At 40.9% G+C, this 16,467-nt stretch overlaps 1 protein-coding gene across 1 annotated transcript; it reads left to right on the top strand.

Annotated features, from left to right (window-relative positions):
- Positions 1-196: 196 nt before the first annotated feature.
- Positions 197-15,338, top strand: lpcat2 (lysophosphatidylcholine acyltransferase 2). Its single transcript, XM_056279454.1, has 14 exons — positions 197-686; positions 1,145-1,287; positions 2,382-2,599; positions 2,964-3,076; positions 3,775-3,835; positions 4,708-4,766; positions 5,654-5,688; positions 6,859-6,913; positions 7,515-7,597; positions 8,253-8,378; positions 9,092-9,245; positions 10,426-10,524; positions 11,033-11,174; positions 12,611-15,338. Exons 1-14 carry the CDS (start codon positions 576-578, stop codon positions 12,787-12,789), a joined length of 1,578 nt encoding a protein of 525 aa, XP_056135429.1. The 5' UTR covers positions 197-575; the 3' UTR covers positions 12,790-15,338.
- The last annotated feature ends 1,129 nt before the right edge of the window (positions 15,339-16,467 follow it).

Below are 16,467 nucleotides of genomic sequence, written 5' to 3' on the forward strand. Positions count from 1 at the left end.
CTACTGCTTACCTAGGAGCGGTGTGTGCAGGAATAAAACGAACGCCTCAAACGATTATCTGTAAAACTGCGCCATCTTGTGGTCATTTATTTTGGCTTCAGTCAAATGACGTCATTACGTCAAATCACGCTTTCGCCATCGCGAGCCCGACGCTATGATTTAAATCTGCGTCTCTTCGTAAAATAAAATGAGCTTCTACACGTTTTCGACCCGGATGTGTTCCTAGACTACTCTGGGCGAATGAACGGACAGTATAAGCCTCCACCTCACAAGTATCTGTGAGTTATGACTGCTTTGCGGATTAAAATATAACGGAATTCTAGTCCCTCAGTTAATTCAGCGCAAACTGTCCCCAGCGGTCCTTTCGTTGTAGGTGGGGCCTACAGGAAGCGAGTGAGGCTAGCCCGCGCGCGCCCGTTCTCATCCGGTCTCTCCGCTTCAGAGATGGTCGCCTGATTTTTAAAAAAAGATGTGGCGAGCGGAGTCACGTCGCGGAAGTGGAGCGATAGCGGCGCCGCTGCTGAATCGAGAATTTGCCTTTTGTGCCACTGCGGTCTGAGCGGCGCCCCGTTCCAATGTCGCACCAGCGAGTGTTCGCGCTGCCTCGGCAGCAGTCCCTGCTCCTGCCTGCGGTCATTAATCCGTTTGTTCAAGAGACGAAGTTGACAAAGGCAGACATAGCAAAAGTGAGTATGCTTTTCAAGTTAATCGGCGTTTATTTCTGCAGTCAGTCGGGCGGTCTTTTCATAATTGATCAGCATATGAATATGGATAACTCCATAGCGCGCAGTGCCGTACGCCCCCCTTCCCCCCCCCCTCGCCCCCGTTTGATTTATATAGTTGGGCTGCTTTGTGGTAAGGCCTAATCTGATGAAGTATTGACAATCCCTTTGCAAAGCCTTGCGAACGTGCAGCAGGAACAATAGGAGCCGCTGTGTGCTTTGAAAATCCCTCCAGCAATGTGGATTTTCAGTGCAGCGTGCGTATTTCTGCTCAGTGGTATGTTGATGTCAAAAGCACTGGCGCGTTATCTGACTCTGAAACAGTGGCCAGCTGTATACCGTTTGAGGAAACTCTCAGTACATCATTTACATTGTAAATTATTTGAATTGTGTAACTGTGGTATGTGTGTACTCTTCTCCAGTGTTTACTCCTGGGAGTCTTCCTGGTCCCTATTCGAGCCGTCCTCCTGTCTCTGGTTCTCGTTGTGACATGGCCGGTGGCTGTCATAACTACGTTCATGCACCCACTGAAAGGAGCTGTGGAGCCAATGACTGGCTGGAGACGGTAACTGGGATACAAACAGCCATGACAGCACATTCGCTCAGGGAGCCTAATTCCTCCTAATGAATAAGCTCAGGGTGCAGGCTCAGAGTTTAGCAATCATAATCATTGTAACTGCTAAGTGCAATAGATGTGCAGGAACTTATCCCTTGGAACAATGTTGAAAGAGCTCGCGGACATCAAATATAATGTGTACAGGCAGACGGTATGAAGACAAAAACACAACAAAAACAAAGTCCAGAGATAGTGCCAAACATGCAGTGGACAATAACCTAGTATTTTCTTGAACTTGCCTTAAATAAAATATGTTTTAGTTTAGCGTTTTCTGGACTAACTTGGCCATACTGTATCGTTGCAACTCCAGTGGGACTTGGAAGTACAGAAAGCACCCTGTGGTGTGTTGCACGTGTAATAAAGTTGTTCATAACATGTTTTCTTTAAATTGTAAAATGCTTTTTTGGAGTCTCAAGTACAGCACGTAGAACACAGAGAGCAGCTGAAATGACAGGAATGGAAGAGCTTATCTTTTATCTTGTTATCTTGCCACTCTTCTGTACCCAAATTCTGCAAATAGTCCATATATAAGGAAACTGTTTGCCTGTTTACGCTTCATAACAACTAAAGCTTGCGTTTTAATAAAAGGAACTACGTTGCTGTCCCAGCAATGTGCAGTAGAGTTGTGCAGTACAATACTATTCCATCTTGGGTATGTTCACTGACATTGACTGTTCAGTCATGCCATTCTTGCATAATCTGGACTCTATGATCAACCACGGTTCATCAAGTTTGTCATAATGTCTCAATCTGTGCCACATCTTCCTTCCTGTGTATCCTTTAATTGCTAGTTATTAAGGAAGTGAGTGGTCCCATAAGGAGTGAAAATCAAGTCCTTATTTTAGCCATTCAGGATTTTTCAAATCTACAATATTTCACTTGTGAAGCTCACAAGTGAAATAGTACTGTATCTGTAGCTCATCTGACAGTGTTATTGGCAGTGTTGGTGTCATCCTTACTGACTGAAATACAGAGAACAAATATTACCAAGGCTCTTGACCTAACTAAACCTGTCAAAGTAACCTGGTATTGGTTTTCCACAGGTTCATGTGCCGTAGGGTGATGGCTGCATTGGGGAGAGCTTATTACTTCTGTATGGGCTTCAGAGTGGTGGTCAAAGGCAAGCAAGTTGGGAGCACTGAGGCCCCTATTCTGGCTGTGGCCCCCCATTCCACCTTTTTTGATGGAATTGTGTGTATTGTAGCAGGCCTACCCTCCACAGTCTCCCGCCTTGAGAACCTCGCCACACCCATCTTCGGCCGTGAGGAACTTACTTGTTATTTTGAAATTCAGTAGAGGAGAATTGGGGGGGGGGGGGTGTGGGTGTGGTTGATGTTAGATTTCATAAATGTAGTGTTTTAGTCCATCCATCCTGTTAATACTGGTTTCAACACAGAATTGGACTTATTTATAGTTGGCGCTGAATGATGATGTCATCAGTATGTGATCTCTCAACTAAAGGGTGTTAAACCTAGATCACAACAATAAAGTCATGCTATTGGTGATGGCTTTATTGATATCATAATTAAGAGGTCCAATGGAGGGAAAAAAAACATAAATACTGGTATTTTCGGTATTTACAAGCCAAACGCATGTCTATCTATTTGTGTGGCTTCTCTCTGCAGGATTTATACGCTGTCTCCAGCCAGTCCTGGTGTCTCGACAGGACCCAGACTCCAGGAAGAACACCATCCGAGAGATCGACAGCAGAGCCAAGTCAGGAGGCCACTGGCCACAGGTCTGTCCCCATACACATGTACTAGTACCATACACACAATGCATAGGTAGATTTTAAACTTTTTTCATGTATCTACTGGAAAAAAAGACCTCCAGACAAAGAATCCACCTGTATCAACCATTTTATCTTTTGATTCATTTTTTGACATGCTGCAATACACATAAAGCTTGTTAGTTTTTGTGAAGATAGTGCCACAAAACCTTACCCATCTCTTTGCTTTGGTTGTCTTACTTCGTATGAACGTCTTAAAAGTCCTTTGGTTTTAGATAAAATCATACTCAAGTACAAATAAACCTAGCCATCTAGAAGCCCATTAGAGTAAAAGCTCAAACACAACTGGTAGCGATAAAAACTGTTGGGGGCGGAGGGAGCAGGGCGGAAAAACATTTCACTGCCATTGCGTTGACATTGTGTGATGAGTAAAACTTGAACAATTAACTTTGAACAGTTCAAGTACTTCAGTTACAAGCACAATTAATTGGTAATCTACATTTGACAATAAACACATTTCCAACCTTAAACCACTTTGAATGTTCCTAGAGCTGATAAAATCACAGTATTGGCTGCTTAATTTGTTATTTTAAAATAAAGAATTTTTATCAACAAATATTGAAAATCAATTATTGTTCAATTTTGTTCTGTTATAGAGTTCAACCTTTGTATCACGCTGAAAAAATAACTTCTCTTTTGATTTGCAGGTCCTGATTTTCCCTGAGGGAACGTGTACAAATCGGTCATGTCTTATCACTTTCAAACAAGGTATGTCCTTTACCCTAATAGGTAAAAAACAAAACTGGGTCAGATGGTGTTTGTTTAAGACCAGATGAGTGGGGATTACCACATCAGGGCAACTTATATTGTGCCTAAGTTATGTTGCTAGTACAGAATGCTGACCCAGAAATACATTTATAATCCATTAGACGTGCCAGCACTTCATGCTGTTTGGGGAAAATCCACCCATTTGACACTTAAGTAGAACGAAATTAAGCAGAACAAACGAACAAAAAAAGAAAGATGCTTTTGGCCGACGGCTTTTGTGACCATCAGTTGGTAATAGTTTGGAAAAACGAATGACGTCCTAAAAGCACAAAGACCAGGGAAGCAGAAGAATGCCGCACCTGTAGTTTGAGAGGTGTGCTTTGTCGCCATACCTCGACATTCACTCATTATGTGCTGTGTATTGTACACGGTCACTTGACACACACAGGAAAAGCTTTGATAGAGGTGTGGCGCTGAACATTGTGACACAGGTGTTATTTTTCAGTTTTATTTTAGGCTTGTAGGCATATGGCAGATATACATCTTGCAGTCATTGCTAAAAAGGAAGTAAACACTTCAACCCATCTCCAGTGACTCACATTTTGAACAAGGAGAAAAACGAAAGTGGTGGAAAATAAAGACGGTGGTGTGTGTGTGTGTGTGTCAGAATTGTGTTTATTGGCCATGTAGGTTGGCACAAACATGGAATTTGACTCCGGTTCTGTGGCTCGCAACATAGAATAACAACACTACAACACAACAATCTTCAGAAATCTCTCTCATCTCTCTGTTTCTCTCTCACTCTCTCTCTCCCCCCTCATTCTCTTTCCCTGCCTCTCCGCCCCCTCCCTCCCTCTCTTTCTCCCGCCAAGGTGCATTTATCCCAGGGGTTCCTGTGCAGCCTGTGATTATGAGATATCCAAACAAACTGGTGGGTACTGTCCGTCCATTTTGCAATAGTACATTTATTCCACCACAAAACTTCAGAGCCATATTGGCAGTGATGATTTTGAAGAAACGCATCATTCAAGTTACTTAATTCTTTCAAATTGTGTTGGTTATTTGTGCCCCTAAGCATTGGTACACGTGGAGAGGATGGAATAAGGATGGTTAGAGGGCTAGCAGAGAGACACATTGGTTTCCCTTTGGTATATCCCTTTAGTAAACTAACAGGGTATTATGTATTTTCATTAGTGCCCCATGATGTTTGTCAAGTTGAGTCTAACATATTTAGTCATCTGTACAATTAACTGTGACACTGTAAGAATAGATAACATAATAATACTAAGGACAGAGTTGTAGCACCAGCAAATATGTAGTTGGCTGTCAGTAGGGTCCCAGTGGAAGAACAGGGTTTCTGAGAGGCACCGCGGTGGCACCAAATAGTCTCGGGCTTTATTGCGACTTCCCGCTTTCGAGTCCAGCTCGGGAGCTTTGTTGCATGTCATTCTGTACTGCCCTGTCAAGAAAGGCCAATGCTAAAATACCATTTAAAAAAAAAATTAGATTAGGTTTACTGGTTTGAGATCAGCATCAGGATCATGTTTATTGACCATGTAGGTTTGCACATACGTGGGATTTGACTCCAATTTCATGGCTGTCACAGTGTATTTAACATAGAATAACAGCACTACCACACAACAATCTTCGGATATATACAAAAGGATTGACTTAAATGGGCAAAATAAGAGGTAATAAAGTTCAGTGGTGCAGAGAATATATCAGAGAGAATTACTCCTTACTGGTTTGAGATGAGTTGAACTCAAGTAATTGTTGTTCTTTGTCAACGCTCCCGGTCTCTCCCCCCCCCCCCCCCAGGACACAGTGACTTGGACTTGGCAAGGTTTCAGTGCGTAAGTGTACACATTACTCCTCTCATCACTTGTTTGATGTGAGAGCACAGGGTGTAGAATTATGTCTGCTGTAGATGTAGCCTACCTCTTCGACCAGGTTTTTGAGCTCTGTCAAGTAGCTTCTGGCCACTACAGAAGTTATGCATGTTTAAGGAAGTGGCGAAACTGGTTTTACTTCTTTCAGACTTGTTCCTCTTTCTCCTGAGGGTCCTAAGATAAAACACACAATGGGGAAGGAAATGTTAATTGTCAAAGCAATCATCATTACTTTAAACGTCTTTATTTTAACACAGTGCTTTAGAACCATTGTAGTGTATACTATATTCATTGTCTTAAATGTGTCGGTGGGAAAAAAGGAGCTTCAATGCAACAAAAAAAAAATACAACAAAAATGGAAAAGGGGCCGCTCTGGTGGCCGAGCAGAATAAACCACCGTTCTTGCAAACCGCTCGTCATGTGGCTGGGAGGTTCGTATCCCAGACTCGCCGTAACCGGTCAGGGCCAGAGCGTCCACGGGGTAAGGCATTCATTAGACCACCCTTACCCGAGGGATAGTGGGTGTAGATCGGTGTAGTGTTCGGGGACTCATCGTTCTCCAGCGACCCCTCTGGCCCACCCGGGCGCCTGCAGCCAAGCAACTGAAAGCATTCTCCCTACGCTTCCTTCACGGCCTGAAGGTGATGCAATCCATGCGAGGCTTCAGCGTGTAAAATAGCGAGAGCAGCCGACACGAGTTTGAAGGAAGCTGGTGTAACGACTATCTCCTTCCTGTGGAAACGTGAGCCAGGGGAGTTATTCGACAAGATTTCCGGCCATATGCCATTGGGTTAATCAGGGGGGATAAGGGGGAAAGCTAGAAATAAATTTAGAAAAACAGAAAAAAAAATTATAAAAAATATTTTTCAAAAAAAAATGGAAAAGGGGTGCTGCTTTGCAGTATATAAATTAAGTTTAATGATGCACTGCCTAATGAAGACCGTTTTGGTTGAAACCTGTTTCATGCTTAGTGTCACACCTTTTTTTTTTGTTATGCACAATTCATTGAAGATTTGCCACATACTGTCTTAAGAATTATTTTCTTTGTGGGCCTTATTTCATCATTCAATTTAACATGTATATCGCATATTGGTTTCAAAGATGTGACATGCTGTGCTGATTATTTCTTTCCAGGAAGACTTTGCTGATTCTCACACTGTCCCAGCTCTACACCACAGTAGAGATAGAGGTAACAGCAAATATGATCAAAATATTTTCTGAAAAATAGAGATACAAAGTAATGTTGTGAGAGACAGATGTAACAGGCAATATAAAAAGTACTGTGAGATATAGGTAATATATAATACTGTGAGAGAAAAGGGTTACAGGATATGTTTAAATAATGTTTTTATTGTATTGTTCTGAATGTAATAATGTACTAAAAGACTACTTGTATTTTATGATTTCTTTTTTTGCTCACTTTGAATATGAGGATGGTTTTTCTTTCTCTTGATCCTTTCACCAATATATATGATATCAACCAAATATTGGTTATGAGGCTGTGTGATGTACCTCTTTTTTTCTTTTCTTTTCTTTTTTCTTTCCATTTTTGTATGAATTGTGCAGCCATAATGGCAGAATTTTAGCCATCATCTTCCTCTTGGGTTACACAAGACCAGGATTGCTTAATACCATGTCATAAAGAGTCATTCTTTACACTCTTACAGAGGATCAGTGTCAGGGGGTTTGTTTTGCAATGTTTCATGACAGTGGTTTTCATGGAGGTGCAGCGGTTTACTTCTTAGTTGACTTGCCTCACGTCTTTCTTTTGGTTTCTTCCTGTTCTTCAGTTCCTACCCCCACAGATCCCCACAGAGGAGGAGAAGAAAAATGCGGCTCTTTTTGCCTGCACAGTGCGAAATATTATGGCCCAGTAAGTGTTCACTGACTTAATTTAATGCCTATCTGACTATTTAATGCCTATCTGCCTATCTGTGCATTAAGTTTCCTAGTGTGCAGCGTTGAGAGTTGTTGAGCCAGCTCCACAAATCAGAAGTAGGCTTATGTTATTGACTTACTTCTGATTTGAGAATTATGAGCTGTTATTTTGCGCCATTGGGTTATTTAAATAAGCCTATGAAATGAAATGGAGAAGAAAAACTCTCCAACCACAACAAAGAGACCAAATAGTTATCATCAAAATGTTCTGTCACAAGTTCACAAGTTCTTTGTAAATGCCCTTGAGCAGAAACTCAGTGCCTTCCTGCCAATTCATAGTTGTTACTCTTGAAAAGCATGTCAGCTTAATGATGAAACCGGAAATGTGTGCATGATAAGCAAATGTAAAAAAAAAAATACAACGAAACTGTTAAATTCAGTAATTCCCTTTTTATAAAAAAATTGACCTTATTAGTATGCAAATAGTCTTCCCACCACCTCAGTCATAGAAAGAGAAAGATGGTTGCTCTATTTAACCCCCTGCATCCAACTATTTAACTGAAGGAGTGGACTGCATAAACATGCCTTGATATAGATATCATGTCTGTAAGTGTCAGTCTATAAAGTTTTCCAATCATGTCTTTTTGAAGGGCCCTGGGAGTCCCTGTGACAGACCACACGTATGAAGACTGCCGCCTAATGATCTCAGCTGGGGAGCTGACACTGCCAATGGAAGCTGGCCTGGTGGAGTTCACCAAAGTCAGCCGCAAACTAAAGTATGAACTCACTCAGTTTTGCTATTGGCATCACATCACATCAAACTGAAGTTAGCCAACAGCCAAATGAGGCCCAAATGAGGCCTTGGGATATGGCTGGTAAGATTTAACAGCCATTTCCGCACAGTTTTGCAGTGTTTTTGTGGTCCATTATTATTCAACAAAATTAGGTTTATTGATAGAATGGTGAAAGCAACTGGTAAGTCTGGAAATCCACCCTGCCACCATAGCAAACCATAGTTCTTCTGTGATTGTCGCACAGTAACAACATACAGGCTCACTTTGCTGATAAATCCAAAGCTTGATGCATCCAGAACATGTTCCCACCTACCTTCCAGATTATCTGTTTGAACCATTTACTGAAATGTCTATGTGCAAACATACTTATTATGGGACCACTTCCACACTGCATTAGGGCAAAACAGTTTTGTTGAGCTTGAAGTGGTCAAGATTTGGAAACAAAGAACATGTTCTTCTTAAAGGTGCTGATTATCAGACCCAGTATCCAAATAGGGAGGATTAAAAATGTGTCTTTCTCATCAAGGGAAGACATGTAGCTCAAACAATCACTTGTTTTGTACAAGAAAAGAAAAGTGCAATTCTCGCTCTTTCTCCATAAGCACTGTGGCAACAAAGTAGTAACCTCATCTCATCTTACCTGTGCCCACCATGTTCTTACCAAAAGTCCTTGTGTCCTGCTCGGTCTCCCCCAGTCTGAAGTGGGACAGTGTGAAGAGGGAGCTGGAGGGCTTCGCTGCCATGGCCAGCTCCTGTAAGGGAGGACGCATCACCATTGAGGAGTTTGCTGGCTTCCTAAAGCTACCTGTCAACCCGGCCCTCGAACAGCTGTTTGCCCTGTTTGACAGGGTGAGAAACATTTACCAGATATTAGTGCCAGTTCAATGTTTTGTTTTATCTGATAGATACTTATATTTTACATTTACATTCTAAAATAAGAAGTACAGAAGAGGTACAATAAGCTTAAAAGTAAAATCTGTAAGATTTAGTCTAGACATATCTATAAGTCTAGATTGTCTAGAAACCTAGAAGTCTAGAAATATGGTGAAGAATGGAACTGTAATCTATTCTCCCATTCGGGTTGTTGGTGTTCTCTGTATTCAGTGCAAAATATTTTCCTGAGTCCTAAAGTGGCTCCTCCTCCAGGGCTTGAACCCATCCCAACCCCTGTAAACAGCCAGCCACAGTCATGCCTCCCCCGAGGTCAGTTGTATATTTCAAAATATGTCAGAGAAGTAGCCAATATTAGCACCGATAAATAACATAGCTCTGTACGCAGCACTGTTTCACTGTTTGGAAGAAGGGCTAGGGTCCCTGTTTGTTTTTATTTAAAATCTTGAATTCTCATTTGCTTGCCTGTGTGATGCGTCATTATAAATAGTAAAAAGATGTTATGAACAAGTACAAGTACAGCCTGGACATTGGATGTTTATACATTACATTATGAATTGCTCTAGGATTTGCAATACAAGTTTTAAGTTAAAACTGAAAATAAACACTGGACAGAATGGAAAGGGAAACTACAAAATATGCTGTTTATACATTATATATAAGTTTTTTGGGGGTATTTCCCCATTGTCCTGACAGAGGATTGTGTAGCGGGTGTAGGAGGGGATGATGGAGTGTTAGGATTGATTCTTTTATCAGTATGGAGGAAGAAAATGTGATGTTGTTTTGGCTTCCCTCCCAAAGGCTTGTAGCATCTGTAACAAGTAGAAGGTGAAAAAGAGGATGGCATGGGTAACGGCACCTAGATAGAAAAAGAAAGGCACTCTTATTGTCATTTATCAATAATATAGAAGTTTTATAGAAATTAAAACATGGAATGTGTTCAAAAATATTGTTTGTTTGCCGTTTTGTTTTGTTTTTTTTGGGGGGGGTTGTGCATTTTTTTGAGTCTTATTTGTTTGTCTTTTTGTTTTGTCCAAAAGTCTGATACTAAATCTGGACGACACAGCCTATAGTGACACCCATCAATATTCTTTTACCAACTCAACTATTTTCGTGCTAATCTTCTGACCCTGTCTAGAATGGCGATGGCACCATAGACTTCCGAGAGTATGTGATTGGTGTGAACATTTTGTGTCGACCAGCCAACACTGAAGAGGTCCTCCGCATGGCTTTCCAGGTGGGATAGAAATATTAAGATATCACCTTACATTCTGTGCTGGATGAATATTTTGTACTGGCAGACTGGATAAGTATTCTAGAGAGATAGAATCTGGCCTCATTACCCATTCATGGTCTAAAGCTGATATGAGACTAATAGGAGGCTGTTTGTCTGTTTTGCCAATATTGTGTGAAGGAACAGAGGCAGCATTCTGAAGGGTGGGAAATGTCAAACCAACAACCGGCATAGAAAATCTGGAATGTATTTCACAGCCATCAAGTTGAATGTTGGTTTTTGTGGTATATACATTATGTTAAAACTCATATTTAACATGATATCAGCTGGACCCAACTATATTCTTTTTTCCATAAGCTTTTCCCAATTTTTTCCTAATATTTTTTGTTGTGGTTGTTGTGTACATTTTTACATCTGTCTAGAAAATGCAATGTAAATGAAATTCAAAGACTGTATAGGGAAATAATTGTATGTATTTTCATTTTTTCCCCCTTGTTGTTCTATCTCACAGTTATTTGACATAGATGAGGATGAGAAAATTACTCGGGAGGAGTTTACGGCTCTGCTGCATTCTGCTTTGGGTGTGTCTGATCTGAACATGACCAAGCTCTTCAAGGAGATTGATGCAGATTGCTCTGGCTTCGTCACCTTCCGTAAGTAGACTCCATTTAAGACTTAGCAAAGTCTAACCTTGCAACATTTCACATTTATTTTACCTCGTAGTTTATATATATTTGTGTATGTAGTAGTGACCATCCTAAGGCCTTGACTCAAGAACAAAGTTAAAAGTGTCCTGCCTGAAGAGTAATTTGTTATTAACTGTTTTGGTCAAGGAATATGTTCGACAGTGTACAATTTACATATTAGCTTATATTGTTATCTCCACCAGGCGGGGAGTATGCGTTTGGTTGTGCGCGCGTATGTGTGTGTGTGTGTGTGTGTCTGTCTGTCTGCAGCTAATTCTCAAACTACTGGACTCAGCCTAAAAAAATTGTGCACAGTTATGAGTGTATGATGAAGAACCTCTCGTGGTTGCAGTGATTCAGAACCTTCGAAAAACATTTATTTTTGCTATCACCGCTCCCTCTCTCCATTCACTCTAGCTCGCTCGACCAATACCACTCTCAGTCACTGCCCAATCTGAGTCAACTGTGCGCATGTGCAACTCACATCTACAGTTGAGTCGGGTCAGGCAGTGAGTGTCAAACCCAAAAAATTATGCCTTATTCACCTTGCCGCCACGCAGAAGTGCGGTAGCCTCCAATGTTAAAACTCCACTATAAAAATACAACTTCAAGAATAGGATTAATCACAGTCACAGCGGGTAATTATCTTAGTAGATACATTAAAACATTTCCCATGGCTGAGCTATGTTTTCTTACTGTTGTTTTATGAAAGAAAGTCAATCAGCAGAGCAGCCATTCACCTTAATTCATTTTATATCATAAAAACCATGATGGTTAAACACATTTGAAGTCTTTTAATAAAGGCTTTGAAATTATGATAGCCTGATCTCTGTCATTTCATGTCAGACTTGCATTCGTTTGAGTGTCCGCCTAGGAGGCTGCACATCCACATACTGACAGGCAGAATGTTTTTATTAGGTAAATTGTTTAGATTACATGCTGCATATTAACAACTTTATTTCTTCCATATTTCCCATTCAGTTCGGCACAAAAGTCTTATAATGGAAGGAAAACTGTCAGTGTGTGCATGTATTTCCCTTCTCCAAAGGTTTGTCACCAAGTTTGAACATTGGAGAAGGGGAGATCCATACGCCTGGTGGAGATCTGCACTGTATTGAGTGCACTCCTCTAGTTGTAAAGGAGTTCATGAAATGAATAAGGCTTGAGCATTTCCTTTACGATGCTTCTTTTATGGCTGAATGAATGCTGTAGACATTCTTAAAGAAATGAAAACCTTAAATAGAAATAGCAGTAAACTTTCTGAAAGGGAGAATGTGCTAAGCGACAAAGTGGAAGTGTATACATATTTTGGTTTCTTGTAATGTCCTACCTACCAAGTCACTTTGTAGCCACCTGATTTACTGGTTTATTTTACTTACTTTACCTGTGGTTCTCTATGACAGCTGAATTCCAAGCCTTTGCCATTACCCACCCTGAGTACGCCAAGCTTTTCACGACCTACCTGGAACTTCAGCGATACCAAGCCCTCCAGCAGGTGGGACAAGATGATCTGGAGAATGCTAATTACTTCGGCCTGGAGAACACACTGGAAGACAGCACCTCAGACAAGAAAGATGACTGAGAGTTAAGAGGACAGAGAACTCTGACTGAACTGAGAGGCAAAGAACTGTCTACTGCACTGAGAAAGCAAATGCAATAGTGTCTTTTGCACTAGCTTATTTTGGGGAACTTGGTGTCTTCTACTACACGAAGGCCAAGCAGACATCGCAATAGATAATTCTGGAGAATTGCGCTTGCCTTTTTTCACAGATGCCATTTTTAGTGCTACTATCAACAATTTTAGTGCCTTACAGAGTTTTTTGTGCAACCAGTTAGCCCAAGCCACTGCACAATTGCTGTTTTATCTTGTACCTCTGAGTGTCTAAGGTCAAGTTTTGTCTATGTGTCTGTCTCGTTCAGGTGTACATAAGAGAAATAAATAAATGAAAAGCTATTTATAGGATAAAATTTTATAAAAAAACTAACTTGCAATTGGTAGTAGTTTTAGGATGTTTGGTGTCTTGGTCACTTAACAATGTCAAATTTACCAAACGTTACACATTGATAAACTTCCCAGTGTTGGTGACAATGGTTTATGACCTTAACCATTTTTTTTAAAGTCTTAATGTACTTGCCTTACCATTTTAGTGACTGATATACCTTTGTTTTTGCTGATTTTACCCCAGATTGGATTTAAATGAATTTAGCTCTGAGTGCTTATGTACGCTTAGACATTTATTAATCATTGTCTTTGAAAATATTTTTCAAAGATTGCCAAAATTCTATCTGAGCAGAAAATCAGAAAATGCTCCTTTTGTGTTGCAATATAATTAGCTTATGCTTTATTAAGATGTACCCAATCTGGCAACCCACAGAGGTGTGGTATTGAAGCAGTGTTTGCAAAGAGCATACTTGCTGTGCTTTACAGTTGTTGTTTTTTTCCAGCACTCAGGGACACAGACCTTGTAAGACGGCTGTATAATTAGCTAAAGGTTTTGCTTTGCATGTGTTTCTATTTGCATTGCTATTGAACAGAGTTGTTGCTGAGACAGCATTGTGTCTTTACAGATTTAAGTCTACTAAGACACAGGAACTGCTGAAAATAGGACAATTTGTGAGCAAAAAGGCAGCAGTGTCTGTATCCAGAGCATATACCATGGGGATATGCTTTCAAATTAACTAGCAGCATTGTTATTTATTTAGCAGGTGCCATTGCAGTTATGTTGTTTTTGTTAACACAGCAAAGCTTTCTCTTTTTGCAATAAAACAGGTAAAAAAAAGAAAAGAAAATATATATATATATAATCCTCTCCCATTTTGTATTTCAGGATTGCAGGGCTGAGAAGCTTTTTTCATAGTTTCGTAGAGTTTCATAGGCTTGTAATGAGTCATTAATGCCATCCATCCATTCAGGCTGCATTTTACTTGTTCTTCAAATCACCACAAGGTGCCAGTATTCATCCACAGGAATGTTTCCAAATTTGCATATTTATATTTAAGTGAGGGTGAGTGCCCACCAACCCCTTTATCCAACAACAGAACGGACATATCATCTATAGCTTTTTAAAAGTTATCAGTACATTTGATTCAGAGTGTCCATGTGCTCACGCTCAGATTGTTTCTGAGTAAACTAAAACCATGAACCAGAAGTCACTCCAAAACACACAGAAATCTCAAACCGAAAAGCCAACACAAATCGACATTAGTAAAGAAGATAAATTGTTTGCAAGAGACTGCAAGACAAAATATGTCATAGAGAGCACATGTGGGATTCTTATGGAGTGAACTGTTGAGGAGTGGTTTGATTTTACTCTTTAATCCTTATCGTTTCCACACCGGTGAAGAGCATTTACCAACACACAGGATGTGATGTTGAACTTCATGTGCCATATTCCACAGTTAGCATTGACACAGAGGACTAAATCGGAAAACAAACCTTTGTGCTAATTTCCTATCCATATGTACTAATCTGTTAACAGTTAGGACATCAGGCCACGCTGGCATGAGTTTAGCAGCACATCTCACATGCAGCTTCACTAGTACTCCATAAACTACCTAAACCAGTAATTACAGGGTAGAGAGCCTGTGTGTTCAGGTGTGTCGTAGGGATTACCAAGTAGGCACCTTCCATCGTCGATGTTTTGTTGTGTTAGGCATAGGACACCTCAAGAACCACACACAAACACAGCCACTCCCAACAGACTCAACAAAACTATTCCTGTGTAATTTACTGCCTACGATATACTGTACCTCACCGCACTACCTGACGCCAGTACTCACCCACAGCTAACACCAATTATGACATTAGTGTCTACCGACTGGCCTTAAGGTCAGTTAAGTGGAAAATTTTATCTGGGTGAATCTTATTAACATTTTGAGAAACTTTATTTTATCTGTACAATGAATATCAAGGATCATAATTTTAAAAAAAACTGCTATTTCATTGCTGAATATTTTAGATAATGTGTGATGATTTGTAATGAGGTGACTTCAAGCTGTTTAGTTCCATCATTTGCCCTGTATGCTATTCATTTCTATTTGGTGATACATGCTTGACGTATCAGGTTGCAGTCGTATGAATGCATAAACCCAACGTGATGTTTTCAAAGTGACTCTGAAATAAACTGCTTGAAAGGATTTATTAATGCAATATAATGTGACGTATGTGTTAGCTAGCATGCTAGCCTATGCAGACCGGCAATTCCGATAACACCGGGGGCGGTCTGGCGGCGGCCTCGCCTGGCGTTGGCTGTGTTTTTGGTGTCGTCGTGTGGAGTGCGGGGAAGTGTGTCTTAGGTGTCTGGCTGGGGGACCCTGGTCTGCTGCGTCCGGTGGGCCCAAGGACCCACGTTGGCCCTTGGCTAACGGGTTGGACCCTTTAGTCGAGCGGTTAGCGATGTATACGGAGTTGCGTACCGGCTGCGGCAGTTCCTGTGGTTGCCCCCCAAATTATATATATATATGTGTGTGTGTGGGGGGGGGGGGTATGTGTTTTTGTAGTTTTTTTGTTTTTGTAGTTTGGATATGTGTTTTTGTCTTTGTGTTGCACTGCTGCGGGCTGGGGGAAACGATATTTTGTTTCATGTGTGCAGGTGCATGGAATGAAGAGACATGTTCCTGATTCCTGACGTTAATATCCTTACACGCCAGCTTGTTATGGAGCTAGAGAGCAAAAGTTCCTTGTGTGCCAGTGTCACAAAATCTCAAAACTGTATGTACAGTTTGTAATGGCCATCTGGTTAGATTGTAATAGCAGCTTTACTACTCAGAGATTTATGCCTGATCTAGTTGATCTGTTTTTTTCCTGACATGGGTTTATCAGGCAATTGTGTTTATCCATCTGCATAATGACTGTGTTTGCACAGTAAAATGACAAGATGGACAGACGGACAGATGTGACGTTCTATCATAAGTAGTCATAAAATACTGTACCAGTTACTCGTAAATCCTCTTTCACCGAGTCATCTTCCCACTATCCTGACAACGGGTGTCGGGAGATTGAGCACACATCTGTGATTAGGCGTGGATGTGCCGGTGATACCCACCTAATGCACACAGGCCTGCGTATATATCATACGCCCTGAATGCGGCAAGCTCATACACTGCCGCATCCGCACAGCTGCCCAAAATGAATGATTGAGAATGGGACGCTTCATTAAAAGCCTGCTGTTAGACAGACTTTGATTACCAGCTGTGATTCCCACCTTCAATTTGTTTTAACCTTTTCAAACGTACAGGGCCCCATTTCATTTTAATCACA

This window comes from Lampris incognitus, chromosome 4 (assembly GCF_029633865.1).
Source record: "Lampris incognitus isolate fLamInc1 chromosome 4, fLamInc1.hap2, whole genome shotgun sequence".
Classification (NCBI taxonomy): Eukaryota; Metazoa; Chordata; class Actinopteri; order Lampriformes; family Lampridae; genus Lampris; species Lampris incognitus.